The sequence below is a fragment of the Pantherophis guttatus genome, chromosome 3 (assembly GCF_059756535.1).
Source record: "Pantherophis guttatus breed Tessera chromosome 3, ASM5975653v1, whole genome shotgun sequence".
Taxonomy (NCBI): domain Eukaryota; kingdom Metazoa; phylum Chordata; class Lepidosauria; order Squamata; family Colubridae; genus Pantherophis; species Pantherophis guttatus.
In genome coordinates, this window is record NC_142065.1 from 191131421 (window position 1) to 191144852 (window position 13432).

A 13432-nucleotide genomic window follows, 5' to 3' on the forward strand; every position below is an offset into this window, starting at 1 on the left:
CCTTCCCTTGAGCTCTCAGAGCAGAGACACAGATGTTACATTACATCATGTCCCCTTATACAAAATTTTATATAACTTTCACCCCCCCCTCCCCCCTTGGAGATTGGGAGAAATTTCTCTACTTTTATATAGTCTACATCTGTGTGGTGTTTTCAGTTAAAATGATATCTAGTAGGCAGTATTATTAACATTATTTATTACATTTAATTCAATTTTGTGGTTGAAGATCTAATTGTAGCCTGGCTTTGTGGAGCAACATAAGATAAGTTGATTCTTTTTGGCAAGACTTTTAATTCTCTTTGTTCTAGGATAAAAATATCTTCTTTCATCCACTTTACTATTCTATGCATTCTTCGGTAGATACACTATCAATATCCTTGAAATATGATGCTTAGAAAGAAGTAGAAAGTTATTGATCATTGAAATAACTCAGGGGTGGGTTCTACTTACCTTTACTACCGGTTCGCAATGGGGCCACACGCGCACCCTTGACTCTTACGCGCGCACAGTCTTCTGTGCATGCGCAGAAGCATTCTAATGACGTTGGGGGTCGGTGGGCAGAGCCTCCGTCCGGTTTTACTACCAGTTCTATAGAACCGGTGCGAACCGGGGGAAACCCACCACTGAAATAACTACAAGGAATGATATAAATGTATAAAATTAAAAGTACTGAATCTATATTTTGGTAGTTCAAATTAGTGGCATTGGTCCCTGGTTATACTTTATAATAAACACTGTTTCTGCTATATATCTTTCTAAAAATAACAGTTGATAAGAAGGAGAATAAGAAGCAGCTCAGGTCAAATGGCATTCTTCAGTCAACAATATTTTATTGGCAAGGAACAAATTTATAATCTCAAATAAGTGCAATTCTGTAGAATACTACTTTTGCTTATCTATTTTATTTATTTATTTGATTGAAAGGTTTCATTCAGCAACCTTTCAAGGTTATGACAACGCTGAATGAGGGAGACATACAACTTTGAATTGCACTTAAAAGCATACTGACAAGGCAATTCACGTGCAAAGCTATAACATGCACACATGGTATGTTCATAGCTGCCTGATTTCCCCCTCCCTCAGTGTCCACACACCATTAGCATCTTCTGAATCCTCTTCAAGGGTAGTTCCTCATAGAGCACATTGCAGTAATCCAGTCGGGAGGTGAGTGACCTTGAGTGGAGCCTTCAATTAAAAAAACGGTTCACCTGGCATATAAGAATTAATTGTACAAAGTTTTGGCCATACCTTCCACTTGTTCCTTGAACCAAAGCTAGAAAGGAAAGGTTAGAAACAAGAGAAAAATTATTCAACACGGTCAGGTCCTATAACGGGAGCAGGCAATCACCTACTTTAGAGCTAGTGGAACTAGGAGAAATGAACGGCAAGCAAATAAAATAAAAAATGAATAAATTACTACCTCTTTCAGAGAAAAGTTCACCGTTGTCAGAACCTAGTTGCATGACATTTCTTCAAAAGGAGAAGGAGGGCCGTGAGTCCAGTGTATAGATAGCTGCGCTTATGGTTCCCAGAGGTTACCCTACCTCTTCAGGATAATGTTCTGTTCACTTTCTCCTTATGATACAGAAAAGATGCTCTAGAAAGAGTGTAGAGAAGAACAACAAAAATGGTAAGGGGTCTGGAGCCTAAATCTTATGATGAATAGCTAATGGAACTAGGTATGCTTAGCCTAAAAAGAGAAGGCTCAGAGGAGGCATGACAGTTGCTTTCCAATACTTAAGCTACTGTCACTGGGAAGAGGGCGAGCTATTTATTCTCCATAACACCTGAGGGTCGGGCAAGACACAATTGGTGAAAGCTCATTAGAGGGAGATCTAACCCAGAAATAAGGAAGAATTTCCTGACAATGAGAATGACTAATCAATGTAATAACTTGCCTTTCGGAGCTGTGGGTTGTCTATGGCTGGAGGTTTTCAAGAAAAGATTGGATAACCAATTTCTGGTATGGTATAGGACTCCTGCCTTGGACTTGAAGACCTCCAACATCCCTTCCATCCCTTTGATTCTGTTACTCTGTTTGCAATGTAACACATTTTGATTGATTCTATATGCTGTGGCATACATTAAAATACTATATAAATAGATAACCACAAACCTGCCAGAATTTAATAGCAGTTCTATTTTCTACCCCTAGGGTTCAGGTCTCACAATAATAACAATGTATATAAAATATAATACAATTTGGCAGTTCAGATCTCACCAGGCTCAAGGTTAACTCAACCTTCCATCCTTCCGAGGTCAGTAAAATGAGGACCCAGATTGTTGGGGGCAATATACTATCTCTGTAAACTGCTTAGAGAGGGCTGTAAAGCACAGCAAAGCATATAAGTCTAAATGCTAACGTGTTTCCCTGAAAATCAGACCCTGTCTTATATTTTTTTTGAAACCTGAAATAAGCGCTTGGCCTTATTGCCATGCACTCAAAAGCCCGATTGGGCTTATTATCAGGGGATGTCTTATTTTGGGGGAAACAGGGTAATGCTAATGCTATAATGCTAATCAAACATTGTTATTATTAATTTATGTGAGGGTTGAACCATAAATAACTGAGGTAAAGCATTTGAGGCCAGACAAACCCATTATCAAAAAGTTTGCAGGTATCCTCAGAGTCCAAGGCTGGAAACCAGGTGGCCAAAGTCTGTCATCATGAAAAGATCTTTAATCTGAAGCTAACATAAACATTGCTAGGTTCCTAAATTCTTAGTTCATCTTAGTTATTATAAGATTACTTTTCTCATCTGTAGTAAATATATTTTAATTGCATTCTTGAATCTTTCTTTGTTAAGTTCATGACTACATATTTGCATGCTGAAGAAAGATTCATTGCTATGCCAAAGTAAAGCTGTGACAATTTGTATACTTTGATCTATGTCCAAATAAAACTACAGTATTTTATATAAAAAGAATTGGTGCCTAAAAATACTTTTAAGTATTCCATACAGTCCTTAACAGGTGCTACCTGCTCTTCAAGCAGGAATGTGAGTCCACATAGATCCCAAAGTGTATACCATCATTCAACATGAAATAGGTCACTTACATTCAGTAACTAATTGCACCATTTTGAAATGCAAATGAAGGTAATCAAATCCTATTATTAGTGTTCAGCCTTTCACATTGTGAGAAATTTTGATCCATTCCTTCTGAACTAATTAGCATCATTTGAGAGTTTTTAGTTTCTGATTATTTCAGTGCTTGATGCTACATTTCTATCGGGTTTAGAAATGGATTTTGATGAGGCCACTGCAAAATACAAAATGTATTCATCTTTAGTTATTGTCTTATAGACTTGTATATATGTTTGACAACATTGGCTTGCTGAATGATTCATTTGCACCTCAGCTTCAGCTGAAAATCAGATGGGCTAACAGCTAGACTAAAACATATGAAAAACAGTTGCAGGAATTGGGTATATCTAGTCTAGAGAAAAGAAGGATAGAGAAGACATGATAGCAGTGTTCCAATATTTGAGGGTTTGCCACAAAGAAGAGGAGATCAACCTATTTTCCAAAGCACCAGAAGGCAAGACAAGAAGCAATGGATGGAAACTGATCAAGGAGAGAAACAACCTAGAACTAAGAAGCTTCCTAACAGTGAGAACAATTAATCAGTGGAATGGCTTGCCTTCAGAAATTGTGGGTGTTTCATCACTGGAGACTTTAAAAGTCTCCAGTGATGAAACACCCACAATTTCTGAAGGCAGTCTTTTTAAAAGACTGGACAGCCACTTATCTGAAATGCTATAGGGTCTCCTGCTTGAGCAGGGGTTTGGACTAGAAGACCTCCAAGGTCCCTTCCAACTCTTATTCTGTATTCTGTTCTGTCCTTTCCTTGTAGAACTCTCTGATTCAAAGCAGTATTCATGCTTCCTTCAGTGACAGCAAATTGTCCTGATTATGGGCAACAAAGCATTCCCAAAACATGACTTTATTCCTTCATGCTTAATATGCTTAACACTCCGACCTTCTTATTACGAAACAAAGTGTTCGCATTTCACACAAACATAGCAATATTGTAGTCTGAAAAGTTTTACTTTTGATTCAAGTTTGGGGTGTGTATGTCATCCAGAGGTGCATTTTGGCAAATTGAGATGAGCATCAATGTTTTTTAGGGAGTAATGGCTTCCATTTGCTCTTTTCAAATCCCAATATGTACACAATACTTTTCTGAGGGAGAAGACATGAGCCAAGTCAGGAAATGCCAGAAGCTGCTTGGATGTTTTATGGGGTTTTTTTTGTGTGACTTTTTAGATCATTTTAGACTACACACTAAGGATAATTTTAACAGAGCAACCATTCTTTGAAAGATTAAGTACTGTTTCTATCTGTGGATTGCTTAAGCTCCAGAGTTTCAGAAACAGGTTTGAAATGTTTTCCAGACTGATATCAATGTTTTTTATGCATTCTGTTCTGTTCTGTTCTGTTCTGTTCTGTTCTGTTCCGTTCCGTTCCGTTCCGTTCTGTTCTGTTCTAAATCAGTAGGACTCTGGTGAGAGAAAATCTGGCACAGTTAAGGCATCAGGCTAGAAACTGGGAGACCATGAGTTTGAGTTCTGCCTCGGGCATGAAGCCAGCTGGGTGACCTTAGGCCAGGCGTTTCCTCTCAGCCCTAGAAAGATGGCAATGGCAAAGCACTACTGAAATTTTTTGTCAAGAAAACGGCAAGAATTTGTCTAGGCATTCTTCCAGAATTGACATAATTGAATGGGGAAAAAAAGATTCTGATAACATCAGTAAGGCTCTTTATAACATTCAGTGACAAAGATAAGCAAAAATGCAGAAATCCAAAAGGAAGTGAATACTTTTCACAAAAATATACAGTGTAACCTTATATCTAGTCCAAAAATAGGGTAATTGATTAAAAATAACTGAGTTCAGAAGGCTATTTTTATTTTTGTAATTCTGTTATTTATGAATTGTTATGCAAATTTATAAAGTTAGTACAAAAGTGAACATTTTGGCATTTTTCTTTCTCTATAAATATTTATACTATCAATTAGCACTATCCTTATATATTATAGCAGATGGTATACTTGTATATGCTATAAAAAGAAATAATTTTAATATATTTTAATATAAAATAATGAAATTAAGTAAAATTAAAGTAACAATACCATCCCCAGATAAAAGCCTCCTTTTCTTTACATCCAACCAGAATCTGCTTTCTTGTAACTTAAGTCTATATTTATGTCCAATACTCTGCAGTCTTCTTCTAGATGACAACTTTTCACAGATAGAAGAGGGCTGTTGTATTGTTTCCTTCAGTTGTCTTTTCCCAAAATTAAATCTACTTCTAAGGATGTAGTTTAGTGAAGTCCTTTTACAATAAAGTTGCTTTGAAGAATAGTCATGTAGGTAGTTCTCAACTTTCAATCCTAATTGGGACCGGAAATCTGGTTGTAAATCATTACAATTGTAGGTCAAATCACTCATGTGACCAGAAGTTAATTTTATGGCTTTTTTCATGGTAGTCGTTAAGTGAACCCATTCATTTGCTGGAAATTTGCAAAAAAATGCCAGAAACCAGAAAAAAAATTACTAAAGTCACAGTTTTTCACTATGGGTTGCAAAGCTGAACTGCCCAACATTCAATCATGTGGCTGTGTGGTGTGGTGTGACAATTTACAACAGCTAGGAGTGCTCTACAGATCATAAATTACCTACTCTGTGGCTGTCGTAACTTTGAAAGGTCAAAAATAACTAGTTGTAAGTCAGGGACTCTTGTAGCTAGTTGTTACTTGATCAATAAATAACAATTTTTCAAATATATTTTCCTCAAGAGAATTTAAAAAAGGGGTGGAACTTTAGATCAAGCTTTAACTTACTGTTTCTACACTATAAAAAGCAGATTTCACACATTTTATTTTTGGCAAGGAATTAAAATGTCTGGTATTAAAAAGAGATCTACAGTTAAATATATTTCTAGATAATACCAGCTTATACAATGTTTATTTCTAAGTAAGCATGCAGAGGATAGTTTTTTTAATCATGTTAGATTATTATTTCAGAGTGCAGCAATACCACTGTTAAACACAAGATGGTGTCTCATCCTTTGGTATGAATAGTGAAGCTTCTCATAAAAGGAAAAAAAAAAAAAGACCTTCGAAAATAGATTGAGAGCCAGTTTGTTGTCGTGTTCAGGCTCAGACTAGAAAGCAGGAGGAGGTGAGTTCAGTCACGCCATAGGCACAAAGCCAGCTGGGTAACTTTGGACCAGTCACTTTCTCTCAACCCAAGGAAGGAGGCAATTGTCAACCACTTCTTAAAAACCTTGCCAAGAAAACTGCAGGGACTTGTCCAGGTAGTCTGTAAGAATCAGACATGATTGAACAGAGAAAAAAAAGGTTGCTATTTTTCGAAATAATCCAACTTCCACTTTTTAAAATTAAGACATGTACAATATTTTAATGTTGTGTTGAATTATAATTAAATTCTTAAGTGCTATATATGTAATGGAAAAACATTGAAACATTCTAAAATGTTGTAATTTGAGAAAATTGTGAATAATTTATCCAACATATAATTATAGTTATTGCATAATTATTCTTAATGTAATAAGAATAATTAATGAATAATTAAAGAATAATTAATTAATTAATAATTATCATTATTAATGTAATTAATTCATCCTTTTCCCCACAAGTTTTTCAGACATATGATAGTAATGTATTGTATATATTTAAGAACTGTAATGATTTTAAAAGTGGGATGCTGTATCAAGATCTTTTAAAGCCATATTTATTTATATTGTTTTGTTTAAAGAACAAACTATTTTTATTAACTTACATAAAAATACATTTAGTTAAAACAGTGTAAATGAATAAAAGGCAACAATACAATAGATTGCTCTCATTTCACTTCTTCAACCAATTCCTCTCTTTGGGTAGGGATTAGGTTGGGAATATCAGATCTTCTTCTTCTACCTTCTGACAAATGAAAGTGTCAGCAAAAGAGGATAAAAATTTATTGGATCTCTGATTCTTGTTAGAATTTCAGCTGATATTAGGGTGCTTTCATGGCCAGTTCAGACTCTGAGAGGAAATCGACAGTGAGTAAGCAGTCAGTTCTACAGTTCAGTGGTGAAATCTGAATTTTTTTACTACCGGTTCTGTGGGCGTGGCTTGGGTGTGGTGTGGCTTGGTGGGCGTGGCAGGGGAAGGATACTGCAAAATCCCCATTCTCTCCCCACTCCTGGGGGAAGGATATTGCAAAATCTCCATTCCCATTCCACTCTGGGGCCAGCCAGAGGTGGTATTTGCTGGTTCTCTGAACTACTCAAAATTTCCGCTACCAGTTTTCCGAACTGCTCAAAATGTCTGCTACCGGTTCTCCAGAACCTGTCAGAACCTGCTGGATTTCACCCCTGCTACAGTTGCCAGATGAATTGCTACCTGAAGAGCTGCAAGCAGAGCAGGCATTACATGCGATGTGTGTGAGCGCTGAATTATGTTACAACCAGTCCTCAAAGTTTCAGCTGTCACAGCATCCTCGTGGTCATGTCATTGCGATCTGGGCTTTTGGCACCCAACTTTCTTTCTTTCTTTCTTTCTTTCTTTCTTTCTTTCTTTCTTTCTTTCTTTCTTTCTTTCTTTATTAAATTTGTATACCACCCTTCTCCTTTCGGACTCAGGGCGGTGAACAGCCAAAATAAAAACATTTGTACACAAAAGTTTAAATAATTATTAAAACTAATTAAATGAAATTTAATTAAAAACATATCAATTAAAATCAGTATCAAACGTTAAAACCAACATGGAATCAGGCCAGCCCGGCTAGCTGAAAAAAGTAAGTTTTTAGGGCCCGACAAAAAGTCCGGAGGTCTGGGATCACTCGTATCTCTGGAGGTAGATCGTTCCAGAGGGTAGGTGTCACTACAGAGAAGGCTCTCCCCCTGGGGGTTGCCAGCCGACATTGTCTGGCTGACGGCACCCTGAGGAGGCCCTCTCTGTGGGAGCGAACCGGCCGGTGGGAGACAATTGGTGATATGATTATGAGGTTGCAGCATCCCACAATCATGTGATCGCCATTTGCGATATTCTGGCTTCTTATAAGCAAAGGGATATGGGAATGATCTTGAAGGGCAAGGGGAAGAAATATTTATAGAGAATGATAAAAAAAGATGAGCCCCCAGTGACTTAATGATCAAATAAAGAAACTTATAAAGGATCTACCCTTTCTAAGTTTGGTTAGGCTGTTAAAATGACAGTGGGAGATTTGTACTTTCAGACTTGGAAGGTTCTGTTTACGAAGCCTTACAATAAATTAGAATAACTCATCTGGTCATGTTTTCTGTCTGGTTTACTTGGGAAGGCTGACACAAAATCAGTGGGGAAACCGTCAGAAGAATCCAAATGGTGACTATGTGATGTCCTTCCTTAATGATGATGTGAACTTTGCTTAATGAGCCACTGGAAAATCCTGGAACCACTATTAGTAAGTGATGGGATCACATGATGTCACACTTTACGACCATGTAATATAGCGAAGGAAATTTAATTGTCATTGTTAACCAAGGACTACTTATATAGTTTCCAATCCAACAGAATTTTGGAAAGAAATTGTATAAGGGGGCTTGGAACTTTCTCTGCCTGCCTGTCTACAAAATAATGTTTTGGGAACTCTGTAGAGGAGCAAGCTTGATGTTGGAAGTGGCAGAAGAAAGACCAAATTCAAAAATAAGATGGATTACAGCTGTGAACTGTGAAGGAAAAACAAATCAGGAAACCCCCCTCTCCAATATATTTTGATATGAGAAACTGCTGAACAATGGCTTGGAATGTTGTCGACTGTTCCATTATAAGCTCCTTGACATCTTAATTCCCCTCCTGGTGATTTGACACAGAGTGGTATCCTGTGTTTCTCTGTGCATAGATATGCACAGCTATACAGAGGCACAATATTGTTATACAGAGAAAAATACAGATGACTGTAAGATCATTACCGGGAAAGAGTTGGAAAAAATTTCAGGAAGTATGCAAAGCATATTTCCTGTTTATTTTAAAGCAGTTGTGAGGGACTCCAATACCAAGCAGAGCAATGACATTGTAGAACAATTAAAATTATTTTCAGAAGTCGTATCAATATGGCACAATATGGCACAATAGTTGTGCCATTTATATGATATGTACAGTAGAGAACAGAACAGCTGAAAGAGTTGTTTGTTTATTTTCTTTTTCTTTTTTCTTTTGCTCTTTTCTTGGTAAATAGATCCTGTCAAGCAGTAATAACTGATTTTGGTCCTACAACTTTACTCTCAGCTGAAATTGATGCTGATCTGCAGAGAATGAAGCCTGAGGCTATTTTTCTTTTCCTGATGAGAGAGCTCTTGGCCTTCCTTCCCACTTTATCTACCCGCTGCTTCTATTGCGTATGATCCACCCCAAAGGATTATTCAGAGGCCTTGGCATGTTTTGGTTTATGAGGCATGCTTGATTTAGCAATTAAAGGAACCTGTTCTCCAATATCTTCTTTCCTTTTCTATCTGAAGGTTTTTTTTTTAAAAAATAAACTTTTCCAAGGTTTTTGATGCCTCTTCCCCTGAACATTTTAGATAGACTTTTTGTTACAGAAAATATCCCAAATGCTTCCCATCATCATAAGATTCTGCTGTAACTATTATTCTAGTTCAGAAATGAGATGAAGCAATTTATGGGATGCCACAATGCCTGGAGGTAGGGTAACTGGAATGACCTCAAAAATAATACCAGACAGACTAAATACAGCACCTCTCTTTGGCTGTTATGTAGTTTTATGTATTTTCAAGTATTTCCCTGAAGGTTACCTACAATTTCAATCTTTTAAAAAAAAACACATTACACACATCAAAATAGGGAAACTATAATTCTAGGAGGATTATTTTAATCTGAACCCATTGGAAATATATATAAAGTGGAAGAACTGATATTATAAAATCAGATGTGTTAGCCTGACAAGAATACTGACTTTCATATTGAAGAAGCTATGCATTCTTATTGAAAATGGAGATACTAAATTGACTGTATTTTTCTAACTTTTGGTTGGGATTTTGTTAGTTTTTCAAGTGATAAAAGAGCATCTTTCTGACTCAACAAACATATTTCTTTGATGTCAAATTAGACTGGCACAGTAATATAACTAAAAGTCCTTGAAAAGTTGAGGACCAGAGATTAAAGTTAATCATTGGTTGTTAAACTCTGAATCAACAAAGATAAACTATTCTACTATTTCTGATTGTGCTACCAACATTTTACTACCAGTAAAATACTTGGCGATTTCATATTTTTCTATTATTATTTTAGTTTGGGAGAAAATATGCAGTATATCATTAAACAATGGCACAGTTATGGGCACTTAGATGGTTTTCTATAAAAATAGCCTGTTGATAATAAGTTTCAGAATTCAGGTTTGGGGTTTGGGCATTTAATGTAGCAGTCTCTTGCATAAAATAATGCTGTTATTAATAAAATATTATGTATATTTTCTTAACATTTCAGGATTTCATTTCTATGATTCAAGAGAATATGTCTGTTAATTGCTGGGCAATAATGGCAATTTTTTTTGAAACTTGGGTTTCTGGAGTTACAAACAAGTAGTTAAACTTAAAAAAACCGGTTAAAATTCTATTAATTTAAAACATTGACATTTAATGTTATTTTTAATGTTCTATAATAATTTATTACATCTCATTTTAGTGTGAATTTGTCAAGATTACTTTCAAAAAACGGTAATATTTTCTGCATATTATTTGTAGGTAATGTGGGTGTGTAATTCATGTCGAAAGCAACAAGAAATCCTTACAAAATCTGGAGCATGGTTTTATAATAGTGGAACTAACACCCCACAGAAGTCTGATCAAGAGGGTTTTAGAGGACTGCAGAATGAAAAAGCACCTCAGGACAAAAAAACAAAGCTGCAAGAACAGTCAGCCTTGGAACGAAGTAGATCTCAAGGGATTACAAGGCAAGAGTCCATAAACGGTTCAGGAGGAAAGGTGGTGGGTGACACAGTAGACAGGTAAGGAACTGACTTTGTTTATTTAAAAAAAACAGTTGCTATCTTGTTAATATATTCTATTAGCAAGAATTTAAGGATATATTTAACTACTTTTAGAAGTTGGCAGGTCTGTTTTATATATCAGTATGATGCTGTAAAGCAGGAGTTGGCAACCTTTTTCCATGTAGCAGTGAGGCCATGTCTGAGAGTTGATGATGGACCACATTTATCTTTTCAGCAAATAAATATACAAGACTAAAAAAACATAATAAATTATGAATGTTTATTTTATTTAAATAATATTAAATCTTAAGGACACCGCAATTAATACAAGCCTTGATGCTGTTTGTTGCTCAAGAGCAAGATGGGAGTAAATCAGGGACAAGTCTTGGCCACTACCACTCCTTCCCTCCCTCTTTCTGCCTCCTTATGGCTGCAGCCCCATTCCTGCTGCCACCTCTCCCTCCATTTTCCAGGCAGGACTAATGCCTTGGTCTTACCTGCATGCCACACTCACTGCAACGGAGGGATATGGGGCAACAAAGATTGTGAGGGGGAAACCAATTAGGTTGACTGCAACAGTAGTAAATGTAGTCTATTGTTATTACTAGAAATTTATGTGTTTTGGAGCTTATTTGGCAAGTTTTGACCGGCCAGTATAGGTAAGCCCATTCCACAGCAGTGATAGCCTAACCACTCTAGTTCATAATCTGGTAAATTTATGTTGTCACAGTATAAGTGCTCTTGATAGGTTTCACAAACTGCAGCTGGTGTAAAATGTAGTGATGAAATTGCTGTATGGAAATGTTACAGGTGAAGTTTAGTTCCCTCAGTAGCTCTTCATATTTTCATATCTTCACATTTAAGCCTTCCATCCGGTATAAAGATCTATTGAGGGGGCTTTCCTCCCACAGTCAGAAATATACATTGTGTAAGCACTAGATAGTTTGGTTATGCAGATTATACATATTTTATCTATTAGCAGTTGTAAAAAAATGTAAAATGTGTAAAAAGAAAAACCATTGTATTCACTGAGATCTGAGTTTGTGTGCAACCTTTTGATGTATGTGAGTTCAGCAATTTATCACTAGATGGTGCTGTTAAAATTCAATTGTTTCAAAACAGCCACTTTGAAGTCTATCATGAAGTGTCCTGGGAAATTGAAATGGTCTGATATTACTTTACTCTTGTTTTAAGTCCTATTTGGTCTACTCTGAGGTTTGCCCTAACAAATACAAAGACAAGATTAGAAGTGCCTTTACATGCTCTTCCTACAATTTAATATATGCCATTGTCTGCCAGCAGTGACCTCTGGATTCTGTATAGGACAAATGAATTGTTCCAAAAATTAATGGAACCATTTGACATCAAGACTGAGTGTAATTAACTGGTATTCTTACTCTAGGGCTTCAGACAGCTAGTGGATTCATGCAAGCAACGTATTAAACTGCCTGGATATCTTTGACAAATTTTATAAAACCACTTATCTGATACGACTGAGACAAAGAAAAACATTGCAAAACAATGTTTTCAAAGCCCAAGCCCATCAAATATATTCCACGACTTTTAAATCTGTCTGTCTGTCTGTCTACTGGTATCTTTATGTCCGTTAAGGGGGTCAAGAAAATTAATAACAGTGCAGTCCCCCCACTCCTCATGAAACCTATTTAAATTTCAGAGTTATTTTGCATCAAGAAAATATAGGCAGTTCTTCTGAAATAAAATTTTGTGACTGGGCATATTTAATCCAGCTGCCCTTTATAGAACAATCACTTTGTTTCTGCTCTTTAATCTGTTCTCAAAATTAAACAAGTAATCCAATACAAAAATATTGCTTGCTTTTGTTTTAGTATAATAGGGGAAACTAGGTTTCTTTAAAAATGAGAAGAAACAGGAAAAACACTGGAATGCAGTGACTTTTAACAGCGGTGCCTATATAAATGACTTTCAGTCAGGATTCAAGCCTGATTTTGGTACTGAGATACCCATGATTGCACTTGTCAATGACCTCGGGTGGGATTGGATTGTGCCTGGCCTCTCCTTGATTTCTGAGTGACCTCAAAGTGCCTTTGTGGCCTGTCTTAGAAGATTGGAAGTGGGAGATACTATGTTATGCTGGTTCTCCTCTTCTGCTCTAGTTCCAGTCAGTATTCATTGGGGGTAGAGAAGTTCAAGCCCGAGGCCTCTGCTTTACAGAGTGTGTCAGAGCTCTAGTCTCATGCCACTCCTGTTTAACATTTACATGAAGCCACTGGTTAAGTAACCCATCAGCATGGGGTGCAGCAGCAGCAGGCTGATGATTCCTGGTTGTACGACTCCACCCTGGGCCAAACACATAATGCTGCAGAATCTATATTTTCAATACTTTAAGCTGTTTAAATAATAGAATGTTAATAAATTCTAATCATGTCACACATTGAAGCAACACGGTGTATCAGGATGTA

General features: G+C 36.5%; 1 protein-coding gene across 18 annotated transcripts in view; it reads left to right on the plus strand.

Annotated features, from left to right (window-relative positions):
• Positions 1-13432, plus strand: part of RIMS2 (regulating synaptic membrane exocytosis 2) — a 272552-nt gene that overhangs the window by 60409 nt on the left and 198711 nt on the right. For all 18 annotated transcript variants that reach the window (XM_087890824.1, XM_087890826.1, XM_087890829.1 and 15 more), the window contains one exon: positions 10747-11009. In XM_087890824.1, coding sequence (XP_087746950.1) covers positions 10747-11009 — 263 coding nt within the window. The remainder of the gene's footprint in view (positions 1-10746; positions 11010-13432) is intronic.